The 23,764-nt window shown below is 44.9% G+C and overlaps 1 protein-coding gene across 2 annotated transcripts in view; it reads left to right on the top strand.

Moving 5' to 3' along the window:
• Mipep (mitochondrial intermediate peptidase) overlaps positions 1-23,764 on the top strand; it is a 133,069-nt gene that overhangs the window by 36,969 nt on the left and 72,336 nt on the right. For both annotated transcript variants that reach the window (XM_013141136.3, XM_003477396.5), the window contains exons 11-14: positions 6,762-6,915; positions 8,408-8,485; positions 9,889-10,093; positions 11,280-11,389. In XM_013141136.3, the coding sequence (XP_012996590.1) occupies positions 6,762-6,915; positions 8,408-8,485; positions 9,889-10,093; positions 11,280-11,389 (547 nt within the window). The remainder of the gene's footprint in view (positions 1-6,761; positions 6,916-8,407; positions 8,486-9,888; positions 10,094-11,279; positions 11,390-23,764) is intronic.

Raw genomic sequence — 23,764 nt, 5'->3', positions numbered from 1 at the left:
AAAACAGAGAGAGGACCGCGGTGTTGGTCAGCGTGAAGCCCCGTGGTTCCCTTACTGGGGGGCTTGCTTCTGAAAACCGACTCCTGTCTAAGTAAACATTACCAGGTTTGGGAGCGCGTACCTCTCCTTCCAGACTTGGGTTCCAGTTCTTGTCTCAAAGAGGAATTGGATGAAAAGAGCAAAAAGCAGTGGCAGAGTTCACTTGAGAAAGCAAAGAGGAGGAGAGAAACTGGCTGTGCAGAGCGGCGTGGGCCAAGTCAGTAGAAGAGGGAGACGCGAGGATGGAAGCCATGCCGCGCCTGGGAAGCAGCGGGCTGTTGTGGAAACTGAGGGAGACAGCTGGGCGCCGATGAGAGGGCTGCAGAGCATCTCCGGGTGGGTGGGAGAAGCCCTGCCTGAGTGCCTTTGCTCAGCTGCCACTCTGTCCTTGTTTGTTTGTTGATACCAGGGATGGAACTCACGACCTCCCGCTTGCCAGGCAAGCGCTTGCTCCACTGAGCTAGATCCCTGGCCGCTCTGTCCTGTTTAGGTCTTTGCCTCTGTGGCCGAGAGAGGACCTGGAAAGCGTCTCCCAGCATTTCAGCATCTACTGTTCGGTTCTCCCCACAGCAAGTGGAGTTCCAAGTGGGAGTGTGTTTGCTGTCGTCAAGAGTTGGCTTCAGCCTTTCTGGTTGGGCTCTGTTACCTGGTGCCACCTCTTTATCCTCCTTCCTGTCTGTGTTCAAACCCACCGATTGATTCACTTTCCTGCTCCTCCAGGCTGGTGATGGAATTGCCCTGTCTTTGTCCAGCTGTGATTGCTGTTCATCGTGATTTCCCCTGACCTCTACTGCCAGTCTTCACCAATAAGGAGAATGACTTCCTGCCCACAAAAGGGTGTCTGGCTAGGGCAGTTTCCTTCCTGCTGGCTGTAGAAGTCATGGTAGGATTCTTTGTGGCGTGGAGGCAGAGATGAGTCTTCCTCATTTTTAGCACTTTGTAATTACCTGAGAAGCAGTGTGTTTCCCTGCTTCTTTCCCTTTGTTTAACTGGGGACAGCAGTGTTTCTCCCTGGGACAGTCCCACCGAGCATCTCAGAATCTCACTGAACCATAACAGAGTCACTGTACTCAGAGTCCCTCCTGATGCCACAGACATTGGGCTCCTTTTGCTTTGGATGAAGTTAAAATCATTCCTTGGACCGTATCACTGTTCGTGGTGTTCTTGCCAAGTGCAAGGCTTCTCCTCACCCATGGCCTTCCCTGGGGCTGTCAGTGTGGTTTCTGTCTCAGCGCCCGGTCACTTAGCCAGGAGGGTGAGGCCAGAGCCTGTGGTTCCCTGCGGTTCCACGGGACCCACTCACTGACTGTGCTCGGTTGCGTTCCGTGTTTTCACTGAGTTTAATGCCAAGGTTTTTAGAAATAATATCCATGTGCTTTCTTTACTTAATTCCTTGTGCATCGAGACTGAAATGTAAATCTGATTTAGAGGGTGCTTTATAGAGACAAATGTTATTTTTAAACTCAAATTACAGTGAATAAGAACTCTTCAGTTGAAGAATTCTTGATGTTTCTGAGCCTACTCTGATCATAATTTGTGTTCCTAGTGAAAATTTTGATATATTGTTAAATTCTGTTTTTTGGGGTTGCTTATTTGTTTTTTTGGTGCTGTGGAAAATTACTGAGCTACAGTTCCACTCTTCGATTCTGTTATGCTCAATAACAAAAAGGCCCCTGTGGTTCGGGCCTTCTCGTGCCCACGCACCTTCGCCAATGCTGAGTGAAGGTAACGGGAGGGCAGCGCTGCGGCTCTGGGCACCCCTGTGCGTGGGCACAGAGTAGATCAGGAGGGCAGGGATCGAAAGGTGAGAAATCAGCTATAACGTTGAGAGCCATAGAGAGAATCCCCAAGCTACTAGAAAGAAGAAGAAAACACAGCCTTTCAGCTAAAGAGGAAAAAGAGAAAGACACATTACAGGGGCTCACCCTGGTCAGGAGGAGGGCACCGGGCTGGGCGCCGCCCTCAGCAGGGATGACACCACCCAGCAGCTGGGTGGGGAGAGCTCTGCGCCCACGAAGTGGCCTTGGTGTGTCTCCTACATTGGCTCAGGCAGGCGTGACGGGATGCTCACAACAGCCCCAGGAGCTGTGCGGCTAAGCTTTCTGTGGGGAAGGTGCAGTCCAGAAAACTGGCTGGTGCCGGTGCCTCCTTTCCCTAACCCTAACCCCGGGTGGCCCCTGCACGCTGTAGCAGTGAGGCTCCCCGGAGACGGAGACGGAGACGGGTCACCCCGGTGCGCAGGTGTTCGCTCTGCAGGGCCCGGGACTTCCAGGTGCAGCTCAGTGAGACGGATGCTGTCGTCGTTCACTTCGTTGTTTCTTTTCTATAAAAATAAGTGCTGCGTCCATTATCATCTGTCAGGTTTAATTTTACGATATAAAACTGCTTTTTACTCTTCCTTAGCTTTGTATTTATTTTTATCATCTGGTAACAATAGATATTCCACAGGCAGGAGAACAGGGTAGAGCTTTGTATACTGAGATTGAAAGTATTTCATGAAATATTTTAATGAAAAATGTGGAAATATAAAATTCAAGAATGTGTATATTGTTTGTATATTTTTAAGGTAAAAAGGAAGCTACAGGACAGTGTAAATGGTATAATTCTATTTGTAGAAAAAGCTTTATATTTATAAACCTCTACACATGTACGTAGAAAATACCAGTAAGGATACACAAGAAATGATCACAGGAGTTGCTTCTTGTGGGGAGAGGAAGTGGCCGAAGGGGCCAGAGAATTGACATTAAACTGTGGCCCTCTTTTGCTGTATTTGAGGCTTTCTCTCCCTTTCTCCCCTCTCCCTCCCCTTCTCTCTCTCTCTCTTTCTTTTTTCTCCTTCCTTCCTTCCTCTTCCTTTTTCCTCCCTCCACTCCACTCCCCTCCTCTCTCTCTCTCTCTCTCTCCCTCTCCCTCTTCCTCTCTCTCTTTTTCTTTCTTCGTGCTGGGGATGTAACTCAGGGCCTCGTGTGTACTAACCTCATCTTCTATCCATGAACTACACACCTGTTCTCAAGGTTTGCTTTTTTTTTTTTAAAGTTACTTTACAGTACCTTTCATAAAGATTTCAGCTGTCCACATTCATAACAGTTTCGTTTAATGTGTAGAAAGTTGGAGTGTGTTGGAATGTCCTATCGACATGTTTTCTGCTCACATTTTTTTTTGCCTCTGGTAAATTGTTTCCTTGACCTTCACCTGACTACCACATATAGTCGTTTATGTCAGGTAAGCTAAACATTTTTAGGTTATAGTTTAATAAAACAGACTATTCTCTTAACTTCATAGTGTGTTTTCTATTGAGATAAATTTGTGTGCTTCTTGATTTCAAGATGGGCTTACTCTGAAGGTGCAAAGATTCTTTTTTAATTCTTGGTAATTTTTATTACCTCGTAACAAAAAAGTAATTTTTTTTTTGGTGGTACTCAGGATCAAACCTAGTACAAGGGCCTTTGCCCTGAGCTGCATGAACATAGGATTTATATTTTTTTGAGACAGGATCTTGTGGAGTCACTGAATTGCCCAGGCTGGCCTTCAACTTGTGCTCCTCTTTCTTTAGCCTCGCAGAGTGCTGGGCTTACAGGCATGGGCCACTACGCCTGTCTGTGAGTCAGTCTTTCTAAGAATCTAGTAGAACACTTTGTGGCTCAGTTTTGCTGCCATTTATTCATGCTCGTGGTTTAAACTTGACTTTTTAATTTGAACCTTTGAAGTCAGTCTAATCAATGTATCATAATGGATAAACGAATTGCTTATTTTTCACGAAACAACATCAGTGTTGACGTCCTTTGCTTAAGTTCCATTGCGTCCTCGCTGATTCCTGCCTGCTGCCTCTGCTTCTGACACAGAGGTGGGAGCGGGGCCGTCTCTTGTCCTTGTGGTCCTTTTTTTATTTGCCTGGTATGTTTTGATGCTCCCCCTCCGGGGCTTGCACATCATGGAACTGTGTCTTTCTGGGGAGCGGCCCCTCTGCGTCAGACAGTGCTTCCCGTTCCTGCCGTGAGCCCACTCTGTCGAAATGGATGTGGCAGCTCTGCCTTTCATCACTGTTAGCATAGCATATTCATCTTTGTCCTTTTTCTCTCTGTCTTTATGTGCACTGTGAGTTTCTTATAGACAACATCTAGTTGGGTCTTGTTTCAGTCCACCCTGGTGGTCTCTGTCTTAATCAGTGGATGTAGACTGTTGACATCCACCATGATTGGTGATACAGTTGGGTTAAGGTTATTATACTTACTACTTCTTGTTCATTATTTTAATTGGTTTTGGTCTTCTACTTTTTTTTTAAATTGAATGTGAATGATTTTATTTGCTCTCTTCTCATTTTTTACTATTTAAAATGTTGGCCCTAAATTTTGCAGTATGCACTTATAAGTAATCTGGGTATACTTTCACATAATACTGTACTGCTTGTTGGACAGTGGGAGACCCTTGGAAAGTTGCTGGTTTTTTTTTTTTTTTTTTTTGGTACCGGGGATCAAACTCATGACTGCACCCTTGCAAGGCAGGCGCTTATGCCACTGAGCTAAATCCCCAGCTCCTAGTTGCTGACTTTTTCTCACATCTTTAATATATAGTCACCTAATATGTTGTGCTATTAGTTTGAATAAGCATCAGTTAAGAATGAGAAAGGTTGAAATTGAAAAATTCCTGCAGTCTAATGGAAATATATCAGAAACTCCGCAATATAGCAGTTGCAAGAGGGGAGTTTATGGCTATAAGACTCTACATCAAAACAACCAACCAACAAATGAAAAAATAGATCTGAGATTAAAAGAAAAATAATTTAATTATGTGCCTCAGGGGTGTAGAAAAACAAGAACATCCAAAACCAAACCTATAGAAGGAGAGAAATAAGATCAGAGCTAAAATTAAATGAGACCAGAAGAATGATACTTAAGATCAATAAAATAAAATACTTCTTTTTTGAAAAGTTAAACCAATTGATAAGTCCCACTAACCAAAAGAAAGGGAGAAAAGACCCAGCCTGTACAACTAGAGATGGAAAGGGGGAGGGCATCAGACATCACTGAAGGTCGGCGACAGTTGTGCTGCTATAAATACAGTGTGCATGTGTCGCTGTCAGGCCACCTCTTTAACCCTTTTAGGAAGATACCCAGGAGGAGAATAGCTGGGCCAGATGGAGTTTCTAGTTTCAGTTGTTGAGGAATTGCTACGCTGATTTCCATAGTGGTTAGACTAGTTCTCAGGTCTCCTAACAGTGAAGAAGGTGCCTTTTCCCCACAGCCCACCAGCACCTGTTCTTACCTGATTTCTTGATGACGGCCCGGCCATTCTATTGATTTTACCATTTGGTGTCTTTCCTGTACCTGCAGAATTGCTGACCTTCCGTTCTCTGTTGGTTCTGTCTGTTCTCTGCTGCCTTCCTTCTGCCGGTTCCTCTGAGGCGCAGGGTTTGCTCCTGGCTCTGCCCTCCCGCACCTGCTCCCTGAGCGACTGTGTTCCCTCCACATCCTGCTTCAGCACGAGCATTGTGTTTCTGGGAACCGGGGCCAGTAATTATGTTGGACTTTTACAGTTTTCTGACATTTCAATTTTGCTTGTGTAATTAATGTTCACTCAAGAATCCAATCATTCATTTAGTAATAAGTGTACATTTGAATGTATTTGAATGTAGGTTTGTGTATATTTTGTTAAACACAGTGTGGTATAGTAACATGCATCCACAGTTTTTTGACAGCCATTATTTTTGGCTGTGGTTATAAATTTTGGCTGGGCTTTAATGACTTCAATGACTCAGTGAACATAGACATCACACATTTTGTATCTTCCTGGGTTTACATTGCAATAGTTTGGGTCCTGGCAGCAAACTCATGTGCCGCAGTGGGTGATGTCATGGGAACCTCTGAAGGTTCGCCATTGCTGACAGAGGGCGTAAAAGGTTATTTTTGGATGAAGGGTAATTGTGCTTACCAGCTGTATTGTCCTTAAGATATGTAACTACAAATCACACACATTAAAATCTGATGGTTCGTATTCCAGACATTTGCCTATAAATGAACATTTTACCAGGTGAGAACTTTAAATTCACTTAGTGCCTCTAAGAGTTTAATATTTATGTACAGTAAGTCTCACCTTTGAAGCATATATAATGTCATAAAGTCAACTTTACCATTATAACTGGAGCAGGCTATATTCTGTGTATAAATATGTGTGAAAGTGTGTGAGTGATGTGAGTACTTGAGACAGACCGCTTAACTAGGTCGGGGAAAGAATAAACCAGATGAAGATCACTGACTGTATTAGTAACAGATGACCATTCCTAAGAAACCTGCGCCTGCTTACCCCCAGATGACAGTGGGCCCTTCATTCTGCCAGGGATGGGTTCCCGAATCCTGGGCAAATCCCAGAGTCCAGCCTGCTTGGTGCCCCGTGAAGTGGCATAGTGTTTGGCTAGAACTTAGGCACATCCTCACAGAGACTACGCTCCATTTCTGTTTATAATATGAACACCATGAGCATGCCTGTAAGTAGTTGTTACCCTGAATCGTGTAGGGAGTGATGTCAAGAAGTCTCTCTGTGTTCAGTGTGGGTGCAGTGTGTCTGTGGATGTTTGCTCTTGAGATGCTTCCAGTCCTGGGATGTGAAACCCAAGGATGTGGAGGACGGCTGTACACCTGTGATTGTGACTGTTAGTGAAGAGTTAACTAGATACACTTTTGGAAGTTGAAATAAAAGTGCTGTTGAACCCCTCTTCCTTCTCTCAGGTATAACATCGAGCCCAGTCTGTACTGCCCGTTTTTCTCCCTTGGAGCGTGCATGGAAGGCCTGAACATACTGTTTAACAAGCTGCTGGGTGTCTCGCTGTATGCGGAGCAGCCTGCCAAAGGCGAGGTGTGGTGCGAAGACGTGCGGAAGCTGGTAGGGCTCCCCTCCGCCCCTCCGGCTCCATGACCCAGGCTGGGCCAGTGCACTTCTGCCTGTGAGTGAGCTTAGCCTGATGGAGAGTGCCCGCCTCGCTTCCGTTCTGTGGAAAAAGTCAAGTGGGCCACTTCTGGCAGAGGACGCATGTAGAAAGGTTCTAAACATACAGTAACCCAGGTGGCTTTCTAGGAGCGTGTTAGGAGGCGGGGTCTTCCGGGGTGTACTTTTCCGTGTTCTTGGATTCTGGTTATAGGAAAGTTTATCAGTACTTCTTTTTTCCATGCCCATCCCGTTTTGCAGAGCTTATTCCGCTTTCCTGTGTTCTTCTGTCCTCCTCCTGTCAGGCCCTCTTTATTTCAGTGCAGGTAGCATTCTTCCTCAGGAGGTTTTGAGGCTCTCCCAGCCTGCACAGGCTCCGTGTTGTTGTGTTATCTGTTTTTGCCTGCATGCTCACTGCACTGTGTTCACTTCACTCCAAAGATCTGGAGGCTGCCCCACTGCCCCAGGCCACTTGTGCAGGCATGGAGTGGGTGTGGGCAGGGCTGAAGAGGGTCGGGCTGGAGGCCAGGGTTATAGCTCAGTAGCACAGCACCTGCCTGGCAAGTGCAACGTTGTGAGTTTGATTTCTGGTACCCCCCCCCCCAAAAAAAAAAGTGGGATGGAGGTTTTCTTCACCACAGTCACATCTTAAGTTTCTATATGTGAATCGCTAACTTCCCAAAGTGAGGGGCTTCAGAGAGTGCAGAGGAGCAGTGGAAAGAAAACGGGAAGGGCAGTGTGCCCCTGAGCGAGAGTTGTCATCCTTGCGGGAGCATGGGTTCCTCCGGGCAGTCACTGCTGTTTCCCAAGTGCCGTGAGTGAGTCCTGGCACCTAGCAGTGCTGTGTTGAGGTTTATTGAATGAATAAATGAATATATACTTGCAGAAGATCTTAAAGCACAAAGTGAGGGCTCTCTATGATAGAATCAAGTTCAAAAAAAAAAGCAAAGTGGAGACCAGTGCTGATGCGTCCCCTCTAAATTGTGGCTCTTTCATGGGGCCTTCTTTATAACTTACGGAAATCAGCATGTGTAATTGGTTTGCAGCCAAACTAAGAGCTGCATTTTGTTTTGAGTTTGAGAGTTCAAATGGGCATGGCGTGAGTGGCGTGGCTTTGCCTCTGATGCTGTCCAGCCAGCGTGTCTTGCAGCTCTGTCAGCTTGTGAGCAGGCTCCTGGGCAAAGCCGTGGTTTTGTAAAAGGGGCACAAATGGCCAGGAGTCCCCGTGAAGAGGCTCTTCTCTCCTGGGTGTGGGATTCCCAGATCCACACTGTTGGAGAGATGGAGCAAGTGCGCGGGGGAGAGACGCCGTCTCGAGTTAGTGTGGGAGGCAGAAGAAATGAAACGCTTCTCTGTGGTTGTGCATGTGACCTGTCCTCGTGTTGGGATGCTTCCCCAATTCAGGGTTTCTAATGGGCGCATTCACCGTTAAATTTCTGCTGTTTCCTAGGCTGTTGTTCATGAATCTGAAGGATTGTTGGGGCACATTTACTGTGACTTTTTCCAGCGAGCAGAAAAACCGCATCAGGTAAACTTTTCTTTATAAACTGGTCTGTCTAGAAGTGGTCAGTTTATTTGTACTAAATGTGAACTTGTGTACAATTTTTATAGTTGTGCAATATTTAAAAGACATAATTTTTTAATCTGTAAGTTTGAAAATAGGATAGAATTAAAAATAGTAAATAGAAGTGACATAAATCATAAACCAGCCTCCCAAAAACTGAAATGTGGGAACTGAAGCCATGTAGTTCACATGCTCGCCCAGAAGCACACAGGCAGAGGCGCTGGGGTTGAAACCCAGACATTCCGGTCAGTGCCCCAGCTCTTAATGTCTTTCTGTCCTTGACGGTGATTCTAGGTAACGGTGGCAAAAGATATGTCTATAGAAAACCGTACCAAACCCTAGGAAACCGTAAGTCCTTAGGTGAAGACAGGGTTGGTTTCCATTCCTTTAGCTGCTTACCAGCTCTGCCAGCTGTCAGCTGTAACAGTTCATGCAGCTTGATGGGAGGCTTTCAGGCCTTAGGTTATCAGTTATAACAGAAACGTACCTTACATTTGAATATGATTTGCAATTTCCAAAGCATTTTAACAGATCCAAGCGTAGGAAATGTGGTCAGCCATCTGCAGTGTGGCAAGGTAGTATTCCTATTCTAGAAACTGTCAGTGCTTTCCCAGATGATTTGGCTAGCCGGTGTCAGAGGGCAGGAGAGCATGACGTGAGCAGGGCTCCCACTCCCATGGGCTTCCTCTGCCTGAGTGGTGAAGGAGGCTTCAGCTTAGCGATTAGTAGCTCCCGCTTACAGCAGTCAGTTGGGTCTGGGTTCCAGATGCAGTGATTCTAGCCAGGTGTTGTGGCACTGGACATTTCTAAGACGTGGTGTCAATGTTCTTATCTGTATAGGAAGGTACCACTGGACGGGGTTGTCATGAGGAGTAGGTGATGAAGGAGGAAGTGTGCACCCCGGTGTGGCTCCTCTTCCTGGGTGGGGTGCTCCCTGGGCTCTGTTTGAGGACCAGTTGGACCTGTCTCTGGCAGGTGAACGCGACAGACACAGGAAGTGCCTCCTCCTCGCGTGCTGTCTGGCACGCGATCAGGATGCAGCCGGGCACCGGTGCCCTGCGCGCAGTCTGCTGTCTGTCCTCCCCGCCTCACTTGGGAACATCTGAGAAGGAGGGCTGAGCCCTGAATCGCTTTGTTTCCAGCATCTGGTTCCGCATCAAGTTCAGTGCTTCTTGTTGGAACAAATGAGGGAATTAATACAATACTCGATGCATTACTGAATTTAGAAAATTAAAACTTTTACAGATAAGAACTCTTCAAATATATAGAATAAAGTTTGCACTTACTCCTTTCAGTAGTTTTTTCTTAAGACTTTCTTCCCCGAGGTTCCATAGTACTTTGATCTTTGTGTGCTTCTGATTCTCCAGGATTGCCATTTTACCATTCGAGGAGGCCGACTGAAGGCAGACGGAGAGTATCAGCTCCCAGTCGTGGTCCTCATGCTGAATATTCCCCACTCCCCGAGGAAGTCGCCCGCGCTGTTAACTCCTGGGATGATGGAGAACCTTTTCCATGAAATGGGCCACGCCATGCACTCCATGCTGGGACGGACTCGGTACCAGCACGTCACTGGTGAGCAATGAAGGGAACCCTCTAAAGCCATCAGTGGTCAAACCTGAAGGGGGTTTGTTATGGGGACAGAGTGACACTTACTGATGTCTTTTTGTCTCACGTTGCCCCATCTTGTGGTTATACAGCCTGGTCCTTTTGTACCTTTTCTGTCCTTACTAACGAAAGAACAGGCCTCAGTTCTCTGTCTTGAGTTTGTGCCTTTTTGTGTTTTATTTGGAGTTGAAGTTTGTGGCTCTGTGTGTGTGTGCGCATGTGTGCGTGTGCGTGTGTGCATGTGTGTGTAAATAAATGTGTCACCTTAGTGCTTACCACAGAGTTTGTGAGTATAGAACTAATGAATATTGCTTCTTTAACCTAAAACTTCACTTGTTTAAAAACCTTTACTGGTTTTTTAAACCAGTAAAGGATGTTTAAAAAATATGATATGATAGTTTGTAAATTTTTCTTATCCTATCTGTTGTCTGAAATTATAACTCTGCTGTAATTTTTTACATTGCTATGTGTCCATATTTGCTGATGGTCCAGCTTTCCTCTTCCTTGTCTTACCTTTCAGTCTTAAGCTCGCTGACTTCGGTGGTTAGTACATGACCACCTGGTAAATGCCGCTTGCATTACTTATTACCTAGCTCAACATGTGGGCAGAGTGAAGGAATTTGCAAGGACCTGAAGTGTGCTGCCCAGAATCATAAAGTGGCACCACAAAAGTCTTGACTTGTTTTTAAATAGTTATGAGTTTAAAACACTGATTTTCTTCACTGAGGATTGATGTTATTATAAAAAACAGTAATAGGTAAAAGTAATTTTTAAAGAAATGAAAGAGGAAAACTCAGTGAATTAAATGCAAGTGCTGTATTAATTATGAGTCTTAATTTGTGTTTCATGTGCAGCCACCATAGCAGAAGACAGATTTGTTTGTAGAGGGTGTGAGCCATTACTTTATAAGGTATTTCAGCAGCTGTGCAAATATTTTGTTTTACTTTTGATATAAAGGAAAATATATAGGATTATTATAAACTTTTCTGCAAATATGTATAATAATGTTATATAAATAAAATACCAGTTTAATGAATTAAATCTCATAGTTCATCAGACATACAAATAAAAGTTTTAAAGTATACATAAAAAGGAAAATGAATGTGTAGCTTTTTGACTCATACTAAATTTTGTTCTTTTCTCCTCATCTTAGGGACCAGGTGCCCTACAGATTTTGCTGAGGTCCCGTCTATTTTGATGGAGTACTTCTCAAATGATTATCGAGTGGTTAGCCAGTTTGCCCGACATTATGAGACTGGACAGGTAGGAGCCACAAATACAGGTTGAGTGTCCCTAATGTAAAAGTTCAAAATCTAAAACGTCTTGAGTGCTGACGTGTTGTTACAACTGGAAATGTCACGCCTGGCATCCAGAGAGAGGTCACAGTGAAAACTCAGGTGCACTACAAATAACACATAAAACTGTCCCAGGGCTCTGTAGGTGAGGCAGAATGCCTATGAAATATCACTGAACTTTATGTTAGACTTCAGTCTCATCCCCTGTATTTGTTATATGCAGATATCCCTAACTCTGAAAAGATTCAAAATCTAAGACATTTCTGGTTGCAAGCATTTGGATAAGGGATGCTCTACCGATACTGCTGTTTATTTTGGGTTGTGATATTGGGTTTTATGCCTTGTCAGATACAATGGGACACTTGGTGCTTTTTCCACATTCCTGCCACCCTCTTGCAGAAGCAGGTTTCCGTTCACTGTTTGCCCTCCCTTGATTCCTTACCACGTTATGGAATCTTAGTCCTGACACATGTACGTGTATAAGAAATGAGCTGCCCTTGTGATTTGCCAACTCATCCACCTCTGAATCCTCACTAGCAGCCCAGGCAGAAGCAGTGCGGCCCTAGCAGAGCAGGGGTCCGTGCCAGTCACAGTCCAAGGAGCGTTTGCTTCTGCGTTTGTTCCCAGGCCTATCTCCTCAGTGTTCTTAGATTCTGAAGTTTCTGCATGTGGCCAACTCTGACACTGCCTTAATTTTGAGGCTTAGATTTCAGTAGCATATTGTAATTTTAAAGATTTTAAATTAAAAGATATTGTTCATTAAGTTAGCTGTATGCATAACTGCCGACGCTGGGCAGTTCACTGTCTGCATGTGTATTGGAAAGTGTATTCTGTCCCGTTTCTCCTTAAATTGGTCCTCCCTGTTTCAAGTGTAAATTATGTTCATCTTTGGGTATCTAGGCCCTACGCTCTTGTCTAGTACAAAAAAATGAACTAAAATCCAAAATTAAAGGAAGGTAGGAGCTGAATTAGAAAAAAGAGGCCTCTTAACACTTTTCTGTGTAACACTCTGAGTGTATCTCAGATGATTGGGTCATTTCTTTTTTATGGATTTGATTCTGTCTGTTACTGTCAGTTGCAGAATGTTGACTATGTTTCAGGGTAACTGATCCAAGAAGTTTTCATCATAATTTATTTCAGTTATTAATGACAGAATTGAGATACTTGATTTAACTGACTCTTATCCATCAGTCTGCAAGGAACTGCTTTGGGGATTACGTAGACGTAGCCAGTAGTAAAGCCCGCCAAATAATGCAACACTCATCTATGGCTACAGACTTGGGGGTTCGGGAGTGCCTAGGAATTTCCTGATTGCTCTCTGCATCGGGCTTGTTGGAGCACAGCCAGAGTGCCGTGTGCACGGCCTGGGCTGCCTGGACCTTGGGGAAGGCCAAAGAGAGGGTGTGCTGAAAGGATGAGGGCCTGGAAAAAGTTTGTGACTGGGCCAGTTTGCCAGTCAGCCCTTGGCAGCCCTTATCCATCGCATTAAAGGATGATTATTGAGGACAGTACCAAGGACCTAGAGGTGCTCGGTCAGGGTGTTTGTTGTGGACCAGTCTCTGTTCTCTGCGTCTGAGAAACACCATAGCTAAGGCAGTATTATGGGTTAGATCTGGTGTTCCCCAGACAGCGTGTGTTTGGAGATGCGGTCTGGTTGGGGGAGAGCTGTCACGTGACCTGGAAGGGTATATTTTTGTCCCCAGCTCCCCGCTTTCCTTTCTGCTCTGGCTGCCATGGGATGAGCAGCTTTCCTCCTCCAGGCCCTGCCACCATGCTGGTTCTGCTCGGAGCCAACAGACCATGGACTGCACCCACAAAAAAGCGAGAGCCAAAATACTCCCTGTCTAATTTGTGAGTGTCAGATGTTCTGTTCTGCAACTGGTAAGATGACTAACAGATAGTATACCAGGGCTCACACCTTTAAATGTTAGGAAAACTAAGGCAGAGTCAAAGCTGGACAGAAGATCCTGAGAAGTTCTTGAGCGGGTCTTGTGGGGGCCTGTGGGTAGTGGATGTGACCAGAAGAAACGGGAGGGAGAGCAGCAGCTGGAAAAAGGACTGGGGTAGAGGACAGGGTCAGGTGGTGAGGGCGGTGGATCCTGAATAGGAGCTTGCACTGTGTCCTCATATGGGGGAGGCATTAAAGGGTTTGAAGCGGGGCATCCAACTTCTCTTTTTAGAAATGACCCTGGTGTCTAGAAATAATACAGAGTGGAAGATGCTAAGCTTGGAGTCAAAGATTTGCTTTTGGTATCAGCACTGCGGCTCCCTCAGCAGGGCTGGCACAAGTGGAGGGCGGGACTACCCCTGACACACACATACCCCTGCCCCAAGATGCAGGTCTCAGCCTGGCTCATCCGAGCTGCCTGACCTGGGCCTGCCCCACCCTGGCCTGTGCGCCTTCCATACCCTCTCCTCAGCACCTTCTGACCCGGTCCCAGCCTGTTGTCCAGCCCAAGTGAGTCCCTCAGCGCGGTCCTTTATGCCCAGCTCCGTGGTCTCCTTTCCTCTCAGGCCTGTTTCTCTGCTACCACCTCACTTGCTTCCCTTCAGCCCTTGGCAGCCAGATTCCTGGGATGCCAGAAGGGATGGCCCCTCGGCAGGGCTCTAAGAAAGGCTCCCAGACATGCACAGAGGTGGCACAAGACTGCAGAGGGGCTGGAGGCCACTGAGGCAGCAGAGTTGGGGGCTCAAGTCAAAGGTAAGGACTGTACATCAGAGCTCTGGATGAGGCCCACCTTGAGACTGCGGTGGCTGAGTTCTTGATTTCGGTGCATTAGTAAACATTGCCATGGTCTGAGATGTTGTTAGTGGCATAGACCTGAAATCTAGGAGTTTCCTAGACCGTGCATATGCCTAAGTATAGGGAGTTCAGAAATTGTCCTTGAGAGAAAAGTAGGAGACGTCTGAAGAAGCCTGTGAACACAAGCATGAGGAGGGCACACATACAAGATTAACTGAAAAAGGATCATCATCTTTAAGTAAAATCTAGGCCCCAAATTCACTGATATTAACATCAATTCTGAAACATCCCCAGCCTCTCTAGAACAGCAGAGGAGTGGAAGACCCAGGCCGTGACCTGCGGAGAGATGTCGCAGCAGAGTCGCTGCCCTTGTGCTTACTGAGTTCCTTGGGAAGGACATCTACTTTTGGACTAGATTACCTAAGAAAAGGCCCAAAATACATCCCAGGATAGATGAGTTGGGAAGAGAGCTTAAGATGCTTCAAATTTATTTGACTTTCAGTCTCAGCAGTCATGTCCAGTGCTCTAAAGGGACTTGCACACTCAGTCCCTGAAGAATTTAAAATAATTTTGTGATTTTGCAGAGATGGCAAGAGAGCTTTAAACTTCACAGAGGACTTGCCTGCTCTTCTCACTAATTAGACTTGCATTTCTGAGGGCAGTCCTGTCCTTAGGGATAAGGAGTTTATTCCCTAAAATCCAAGTCTTTGTGAGTTAAAATGGTATTTAAGCCCATCAGGGCTACATATTTCTGCTTGATTTCCTATTCGTCTGCATTTCAGGAAGGATTTTTTTTTAGTATCCTGAAGGATGTTCCAGAGAGCTCAGCATGTATGATAGTTCAGTGATTTAGTAAAGCTACGAACCAGGACCTGAACTGCTGCAGCATAGCCGTGGGTTCCTTGCAGTGGGAGGATCAGAAGCGTGCTTATCAGACTTGCAGATGCTGCACAGGTAACAGGTGCAGCTGGCAAACGCAGAGGTGCTCAGCTGCCAGTCAGCACTGTCTCAATGAGCTGCCTCAGAGCTGAAGCCTTTTATTGCGACATCAGAGCAAATAGAATTTATCATAAATTGATGTTATTTAGAAGGGCACACGCTTGGTAGCAGTTCAGGTCTTCAACCTTGTGAAGCAGTGGCAGTACAGTGGTAGGTCCCTCAGGGCTTGTCCCCTCTGAGGCTATCCTAAAGGACGCGTGCTATCTGAGGGCCTTCAGAGGCCTTTGCCTCTCCTGATGCCGATTGGTGCCAACCTGCAGCCTGTCCAGTTGCCCAGTGAGCGTGGCACTGTCTGTCAGCATCCCACAGTTTTAGGTGAATGATTCCTGCGCTTCCTCAACCTGCTTAGCCACTTACCACTCTCATCTTTAAAGACAAGGTGACCAAAAATTGCATTGATTGTTTTTTGTTCATTATAATAAGATAACAGGAAATAGAAAAATGGCAGTTTTATCAAATTTATTCAATGCAGGAGTCGACCGGTTGAATGGCACCTGCCCGAGTGGTGCTGGATGGCGAGTCTGGATGGTGAGCACCACCTGCCTGGTGCTCAGGGTGGCCCTAGATGGCTGCTGTGCGGGCTTTTTCCTGAACCCGGGGTCTCCTGCGGTTACCTGTTTCTATTTCGTGGCCTAGTGGTCCTCCTCCCCAGGGCTGTCACCAAATCACAGGTGCTCTGTGGGTGCCTGGACACAAGAAGACAAGCCAAGCTTAGCTCTGTGCCCGACCTGAAAATGCGAAGCAGCTCCCTTGTGCAGCCCTGGGGCTGACCCTTGGCCTGCCGCTCACCTCAACCCCCTGGTCACGTAGGTGCCCTGGGTTGCACTGCCCTAGACAGTGATTCCACGCTAGACAGTGGCAGGGTCTTTTTGTCCCGGGCTTCATGCTGGGTTTTACGTAAGTTTCTGAAAATGAGCCACAGTCCAGTACCCTCCCTTTCTGGTCTCTCTGTCTCTCCCTTCGCTCCCCATTTTTCCTTTTCTCCCCCTCTCCCCTCTCCCTCTCTCCCCACTCTCTCTGAGACCAGCTCTCACTAGGCAGTTCAGGCTGGCCTTGAACTCACTTTGTAACGAAGGTTGAACTTGAACTCACGGCCATTTGCCTGCCTCGGCCTCCTGAGTGCTGGCTTTACAGGTGTGCGCCACCAGGCCCGGCCTCCCTGCCTTTTCAGACTGGATTTTTAACCAGGGCCCTGTGGCTCTGTGGTTGAGTTGAGTTACTCAGGACCCCATAGCTGCTGCCTAGCCTGCCCCCTCTGGTGGTCACTGCCTCCATCCCTTCTTGTCCCAGTGTCTCAGTTTTCGGCTGGCACCAGCCTCCACACACAGGCACTGCCCTCCCTGGTGCCCGCGCACACGTCCTGCTCCCCTCGGCCCACTGGACCAAGGCTTTGCCCAGGGTCTGTTCGTGGGGTTTCTCCTCTACCCGTTGTGTGGGATGTGTCTCTGTCCCCGCCCCCCAGTGCCTCGCTGTCCCTACGGCTGTCACTTTGTTATAATCAGCCCAGTGCTGCGGGAGGGCAAGTCTGCCTCACTTCGCTTCATTCTTTCAGGAGATTTCTTGTCTCTTCTTGGGCCTGTGTGTTCTTTCTGCACATTTTAGATGAGGTTACCTGTTTTCTTGAAAACCTTTATGAGAATGTGGTTGAGAGTATATTTATAGATCAATTTTGAGAGAATGGGTATCTCTGAATATTGACTTCAAAGACATGACCATGGCATATTTTTCCAGTTAGGTCTTTTTAAGTTTCTGAATAAGGTGTCAGTATTTTCTTCCTGAGGGTCTTGCTCAATGTTTAAAAGGCTTAGTCCTAAAAGTTCTACCTTTAATATCACTGTAAATAAAATATATGTATATTCATTCATTCCAGGCTGGCCTCAAATTCACAGCATCCTCCTACGGTAGCCTCCTGAATGTTAAATTATATTTTGTATTTATTGTTAGTTCATAAAAATGCATTTTAGCCTTTTTTAAAATTTTTTTTTCATTTTTGGGTTTTTTGACACAGGGTCTCACTAAGTAACTCTGGCTGGCCTTGAACTGACTGTGTAGCCCAAGCTGGCCTGGAAGCTGTGGCATTCCCTCTGCCTCCGCCTCTCAAGTGCTGGGACTACAGGTGTGAGCCACCACACCTGGCTGGTGTTACTTTTAGCAGCCTTGCTAAACTTCCATCATGTTAATTCTAATAACTTGTCTATAAAATTTTAAAAGCTCCTAACCAATTACTTCTGCAAATAATGACATGCGTATTCTTTCTTTCCAACACGTATCTTTTTTTTTTTTTTCTTGACTTCCTACATTTCTAGAACCTCCCTTATAGTATATGACTTACCTTGACTTCCCGATTTGTTCTTGTTGCCATCTTTTCTTGTTTTGAGACAAGGTCTCATTATGTAGCCCAGGCTGGCCTCACACTCATGGCAGTCCTCCTGCTTCAGCCTCGCAAGTGCTGGATGTTACGACTTTATGTCGAGATGTGCCCCAAACCTCAGGCAGTCCTAGGGGGCCTTTTTCAGAGCTGGCTGGATCTAGAGTGTGTGGTGCTGGGATTGATTCACAGTGCAGTGCTAGGCTTAAGGACACTAGGATTAAGGGAGCGAGTGCTGCCTGCCCGAGGATCCTGGATAAGATAGAAGGGTAAAATAGCTGTGGTCGCCCCTTGCTGCTGTGCTCCCCGCTGCCTGCATGAACTGTTTCCTCTCTGTCTTGCCTGCCTGCCATGCCACCCTGCCTTGGAGACGACTGATTAGGGACTAAAACCCCTACAGATCATGAGCTAAATAAAGGTTTTCCTGGTAACGTGTGGGTACTGGATGTTTTGTCTTAACAGTGAGAAAAGTATCGAAGACACTAGGATTACAGGGGTGTGCCACCATACCTGGCTGTTGCTGGGTTTTTTTCCCTTGAGGATATTTCCTTAATAATACTTTCTTTGTTCCCATTTTGAGAAGGAATCCACAAGGAGATTAGCACTTTCATTGTATAAACTTTAAACTGTTAGAACACTTTGCACTCCTGAAGAATCTGGCTCAAGATGAGTAAGATAATACATCAGTATCAACAGCTGATAGGAAAATCCACTATCACAAGTTTCATACTGCATTTGCAAATCACTGAACTGTTATGAGTGTCAGCCGTGTCATCACCTAATACGAAATGTCTTAAAAATCACAACATTATTTTCTAAAGGAAGTGAATCTGATGTTTTGTTATAAAGAAAGATGTTTGTTTTAAGTTTGGCAGAGATGCCAGAAACTGTTAACTTGCAGAGTTTAAAAAGATCATTATTACATTTTATCAAAGTTTTTAAAAATTCTTTTGAGATATTGAATTATTCTTTTCCTCTAATCTGTTAATGTATATGTGTGAATGTTAAACATTAAGCCACTTTTGAATTCCAAGATTAAATGACTTTCATCCTAGGTTTTTACTATTTTCAACACAGAACTAACTAATATTTTTTGTGTGGAGGCTTTTTGTATTCACAAGAGTTTGGCTAATGACTTTTCTTTGTCATACATTTTTCATTGGTTTTAAGTATATTTTTCATAAAAGGACTTTGTGTGTTCCTCCTTTTTCTGTTCTTTACAAGTTTTTTAAAGTCATAATCATTTATTCCTTATAACTTTGTCAAAATTCATCTATAAAACTGTCCATGATGTGTTATTTTTTCTATGGGAAGATTTCTTTTTGAACGAGGGATTCTTTAATAGTCATAAGTCTCTTTTGGTCTTCTTAATGCTCTTTACTAAGTTATAATTTTCTAGAAAGTTACTCATTTAATCCAGCTTCTTAAATTTATTGGCATACGTTTTATCTTTTTAACTTGGCTAAATCTATAATTATATCCTTTTTTATCCTGTTCTTCTTTTTTCACTTTCTCTTTTTCCCTATTAGCCTTGGCAGAAAAGTTTGTCTATCTTAACAAGTACTTTCAAGAAGTAATCTTACCTCTGTTTATCCCTTGTATTTTGTTTGATTCAGTTCATTAGTAGTGTTTGCTTCTGTTGTTGTTCTCCTCCCCTCCACTGCTCTGATTCCTTAAGGTGAACGGTTAGTGGTTGTTTTCTTTAAGCGGCCCATTTACATTCTGATGCCCTTGTGCTGAGTCTCATGATGCAATGCTTTAGATACATCCACAGTTTCTGTGCAGAATAGTTATAATTTTGCTGATTTCTGTGAAATTTCCTTTTTGACCAAGGACGTGTTTGGAAACCTGGCTTCAAATCTTTAAGTCTTTGCCAGGGACTTGGTTATGTTTTTATCATTAGTTGGCCTATCTGGTATTGATCCTTTACAGTTTGTTGATACTTATGTGATGGCTTTGTGGTGTGTCACACTTTGGAAACAGTCCAGCTGTGCTTGATGAGATTGCACAGTCTGTAGCTGAGGCGCTGGGGCTCTGTGCAATCTGTTAAGCCAAGCTTTAATTCTGACCTTTGATGTTTAACTAAGTTTTTTGGCCTAGCAAAAACTGAGAAGGGTAAGCCTGTACAGGGATGATGGATGTCTCTTTTCTGCCTTAGTTGTTTCTACTTTGGATCTCTGTATTTTGAGAGTATTAGATGCATAAAAGCATGGAATTATTATATTTTCCCTATAAATTTCTTTTTCTTCATATGTTGGCATCTTCATACTTATATAATTATTTGTAAAACTTTTTTGCCTGGTAATTTGGCATCCCAGCCACATCATTATTTACTAGTTAAACTATTAATTTTTATTTTTTATTTTATTTTATTTTTTTTGAGAAAAGGTCTCACTGTGTAGTCCAGGCTGGCCTTGAACTTACTCTGTAAACCAGGCTGTCCTCAAACTGGGAGTGATCTTCCTGCCTCAGCCTCCTGAGTACTGGGATTATAGGCATGTGCCACCATGCCCAACTGCTAACCTATTAATTTTTGAGAGAAAGTTGGAAAATTTTTTTGCGTAGTTTTGTCCATGAGCTAGCTATTGCACCAAAATATGTATTGCTTAGTTGTCTTTTCTCACAAAATATTTACCAACCATAAGTAACGGGCATTAGTGCTTAGTATTCTATGTGTTTTTCTTATTTAACCCCACCTAACAGTCTGTAAGCAGGTACTGTCCAGCGTTGCCAAGGCTGTGTGGACTCTGAGACTTAGACAGGTCAGTAATTGGCCAGATTACACAGTAGTTATGGGGAGGTCAGGAGATCTATTAGTTGCGCTTGAGAACTTCTTGGAGTTCTGTCTGAGTCGATCAAATCAGTGACCTAACATTGAGGGCATTCTTCGTGTCCAGTGTTTCCTACTTTAAAATTCCTCAGTTAGGAAAAAGCCTGTGTGCTTCTGAGCATGTGTCTCACACAGTATCAGGCCCATGTGCATTTGTAGTACTATTTTAGAACAGCAGGATTCTGGTACTTTCATTTTACAACTCTTCTATTCTGTGTCACTGAGATTTCATTTGCTGCCTCAATTTGCGAAGTCAACCATGGCTAACATTGCTTTAGTTCTGCTTCTGGGGAAACACTCAGACTTACATCAACCTTCTCCTGCCACGGTCTTTTAGGAGATGTGAGGAGCCGAGGGGGAAGTGGCCGTGCAGCCGGGACTGAGCAGCTCTGCAGACCTGAGTGCTGGGCTCTTCTCCTATTTTCAGCTTTCATGTGTCTCACCAGTGTCTAGACAAGAGTGTTGGTCTGGAAGGTGGAGACAGTTTGACCCCAGCCTCACCACGATGCCTTGCTGACCTTAGGCCATCACTGACCTTGTCTCTCTTCTGCTCATTTATATTTAAAAATTAAGTATCTGGAAATTAAAAATGAGATAAATTGTCTAACCCTGACTTCAGAAATTTTGTCAGCCATCGTTAATAAACTGTGCACACAGGCAGACTATGCATATTGTAACGTGACAGTAATGGCCATTTTTTGGAAAAAAAGAAAATCAGAACATTGTCACATGTTAAAATGTTATTTTTGATTTGTGGTGTGAACCCACGGCCTTATGCACCACAGCCTGAGTCATCTGCCCTCTTTAAAGTTTTTTTTTCTTGAAATCTCAGATCATCTTAGTTGGTTAGGAAAATACCATTACTATTAAAACATCAACTAAATGAAAAGTAATACTGTCTCCTGTGGCTTAGCCCTGAGAGTGTGTCTTGGGGCTGGCTGGGGTACTGACTTGATGCCGTCTGGATCACTGCTTTAGCAACGGGCCAGGGCAGCCCTGCTGCCATGCATTGCTTTCTGTAATAGACATGGCAGAGATTTGGTGCCTGTGGTCACATAGCTTGAGAGCAGGGTGGAATCAAGCCGGACAGTCAGCTGCTGACCCGGAGCCTGGGAGCTGAGGCACTGGCTGGGCCTCCAGCCTCTGGGATGCTTGCTGCTTTTAGATGATGGTGCCTCTGTAAGTTCTGGACCAGTAGTCTCAGCGTGGTTAAGAGTGCTTTGCTTTATGAGGAGTTGAATTATGACCATAATGAAGATGTGTATCGGAGAATGTCTTAACTTTTGATATTTATGCAGCTTATACAACAGTAAACTTTCTAAATCATCCTAAATATACCAAGTTCTTTTATCTCATATCATAGTGACTTGATTCTTAAGAATTTTGATGCCAAACCTAAAACATTCTTTAGATGAGTACAGTTGTGCCATGCAGAAGGTGTCTGGCAGGTTTAGGTCCTTACACGGTAGCCTCGTGGTAGGACGTTTAGAGAGCTCAAGTGATGTGAGAATTATTGAAGCTGTTGTGTATTTTGATGTTCCTAAAATCTTCCCAGAATGCTGAGTTGTGTTGGTTTAACAGGAAAGCTTTTGCTGTTTATTATTTTTAGTAGCAATGTTCGCCTCAGGTTTTTGTTCATGTCTAGGTTACCATCACTGAGGTCTGTGTTTATCCTGAGAATAGAGCCAGCAGCTTCCTTTCTGTGCTTAGGGAGGAAGTCTAGCCTGCGGCCGACAGATACACTGGCTCCCGGGGGCTCTCAGAAAGTTGTCACCATTAGGTAACAGTGGGGTCTGCTGTTTGAGCCAGGATACTTTTAGGAAGAAGAGACACTACTACGGGTCACACGAGGAGAGCAGTCCTAGCTTAGGACTGAGGCTCCCTGTTCCGGGATTACCCTGCTAAGACAGTTTAGAAAGGCAGATGTAGCCCTGCCTGTGGTGCATTCCTCTAATCTCCTGGCACTCTGGGAGGCTGAAACAGGAGAACTGAAAGTTTGAGACTCAGTGGGGTAAGTGATTTAGTGAGATGCTGTTTCAAAATTAAAATGAAATAAAAAGTTCGGGGATGTAGCTCACCATGAAGACCTAGTGTTCATTCTCCGGTACTGGGAGGGAAAGCTGTTAAGTTTGGGGATCTGAATGTTTTCTATTCAGTTAATGTGTTTCTCAAATTGATGGAGTTCCTGTTGCCTCACTGAACTTCGTACTTCTCTGTTTTATCCTCCTTTTACAAACAAGAAGGTAGCCTCCTGGGAGTCTTTCTTTGCAAATGAGTAATGGCAGAAACCGTGAGACCCCGCCTGTCTGTCCAGTCCATGATGCCACCTCTTGTGGGCAGTTTACTGCTTGTCAGATGAAAGTTACTTCAGTCCTTGTGAGCAGACATGACCAGCGTGCACTCGCCCGAGCTCTGATTAAACCTTCAGTTTTGAGGTCCTGCATGTGATGTGGCCAGCGCATTGTCCTTCCCCGCAGCTCCGGGAGCTGCTGCAGCCACTGGCCTCTGCTTACTTTGGACTTCATGGGGTCGGGTAATTATTGTTCTTATGATTCATATTTGGACAAAAAATTGTAATTCTGAGCAAGCAACCAGACTTTATCTTGGTGACATAAGAAAGGGGTGGGTTTTGTAGACTTTTGTTTTCCCTTGTGGCCATTGTTATGTTCTGACATTAACAAAGTGAAGCACCAGCAAAGCTGTGTGCTTTTGGGTGCCCAGTGCAGGGACACTGTAGGACACCTTTCACCCTGCCTTACTACTTGTCTTGTTGCGGAGACAAAATACATAACACCTAGAATTAAAGGAAGAAAGGTTTGTTTAGCTCACAATTTGTAGAGGTCTCAGTCCGTAAGTGGCTGGTTCCAAGGCAGGGTGGCTCAGGGCAGAGGGCAGCCATTCATGACTGCTGAAGCCAGCAAAGTGTTGAGAAAGACAGACTGACACAGACAGAGAGACAGACACAGCTGCAGACAGGCAGGTAGGCCTCTTTGCGCTTATATGTATGCAGGCTACCTCCCCTAGGACAGGTGTGAAACTCACAGCCTTAATCCCAGGACTGCGCTAGGAATCAGTCACACTTAGACTGGGCTACCTCCAAAAAAGCCCTGTGACCACATGAGGCTTTGGGGCACATCCTGTCTTGCAGTGTGATCTTCTCTGCACTTGTTCCCACTATCTTGCTGCCGACTGCCACGTGGTCCTTGCCAGCGGCTACTCAGATGGAACTGTGCAATCTCACATGCGTAGTTTCTATAACTAGTGAGCTAAATAAACTTGTCATCTGTATAAAACTCATACTCTAGGATACTTTGTTATAGCAACATGAAACTGACTGGCTATTAAATGGCAAAACTACTTTAAAATTGCAAAATTCTAAAATGAGCACAGAAGCCCAAAAATA

This window comes from Cavia porcellus, unplaced genomic scaffold (genome assembly GCF_034190915.1).
Source record: "Cavia porcellus strain 051 isolate PalLab524CR breed Dunkin Hartley unplaced genomic scaffold, mCavPor4.1 scaffold_21, whole genome shotgun sequence".
Classification (NCBI taxonomy): Eukaryota; Metazoa; Chordata; class Mammalia; order Rodentia; family Caviidae; genus Cavia; species Cavia porcellus.
The sequence above is the reverse complement of the archived record's forward strand: the minus strand, read 5'-3'. Positions and strand labels throughout refer to the sequence as shown.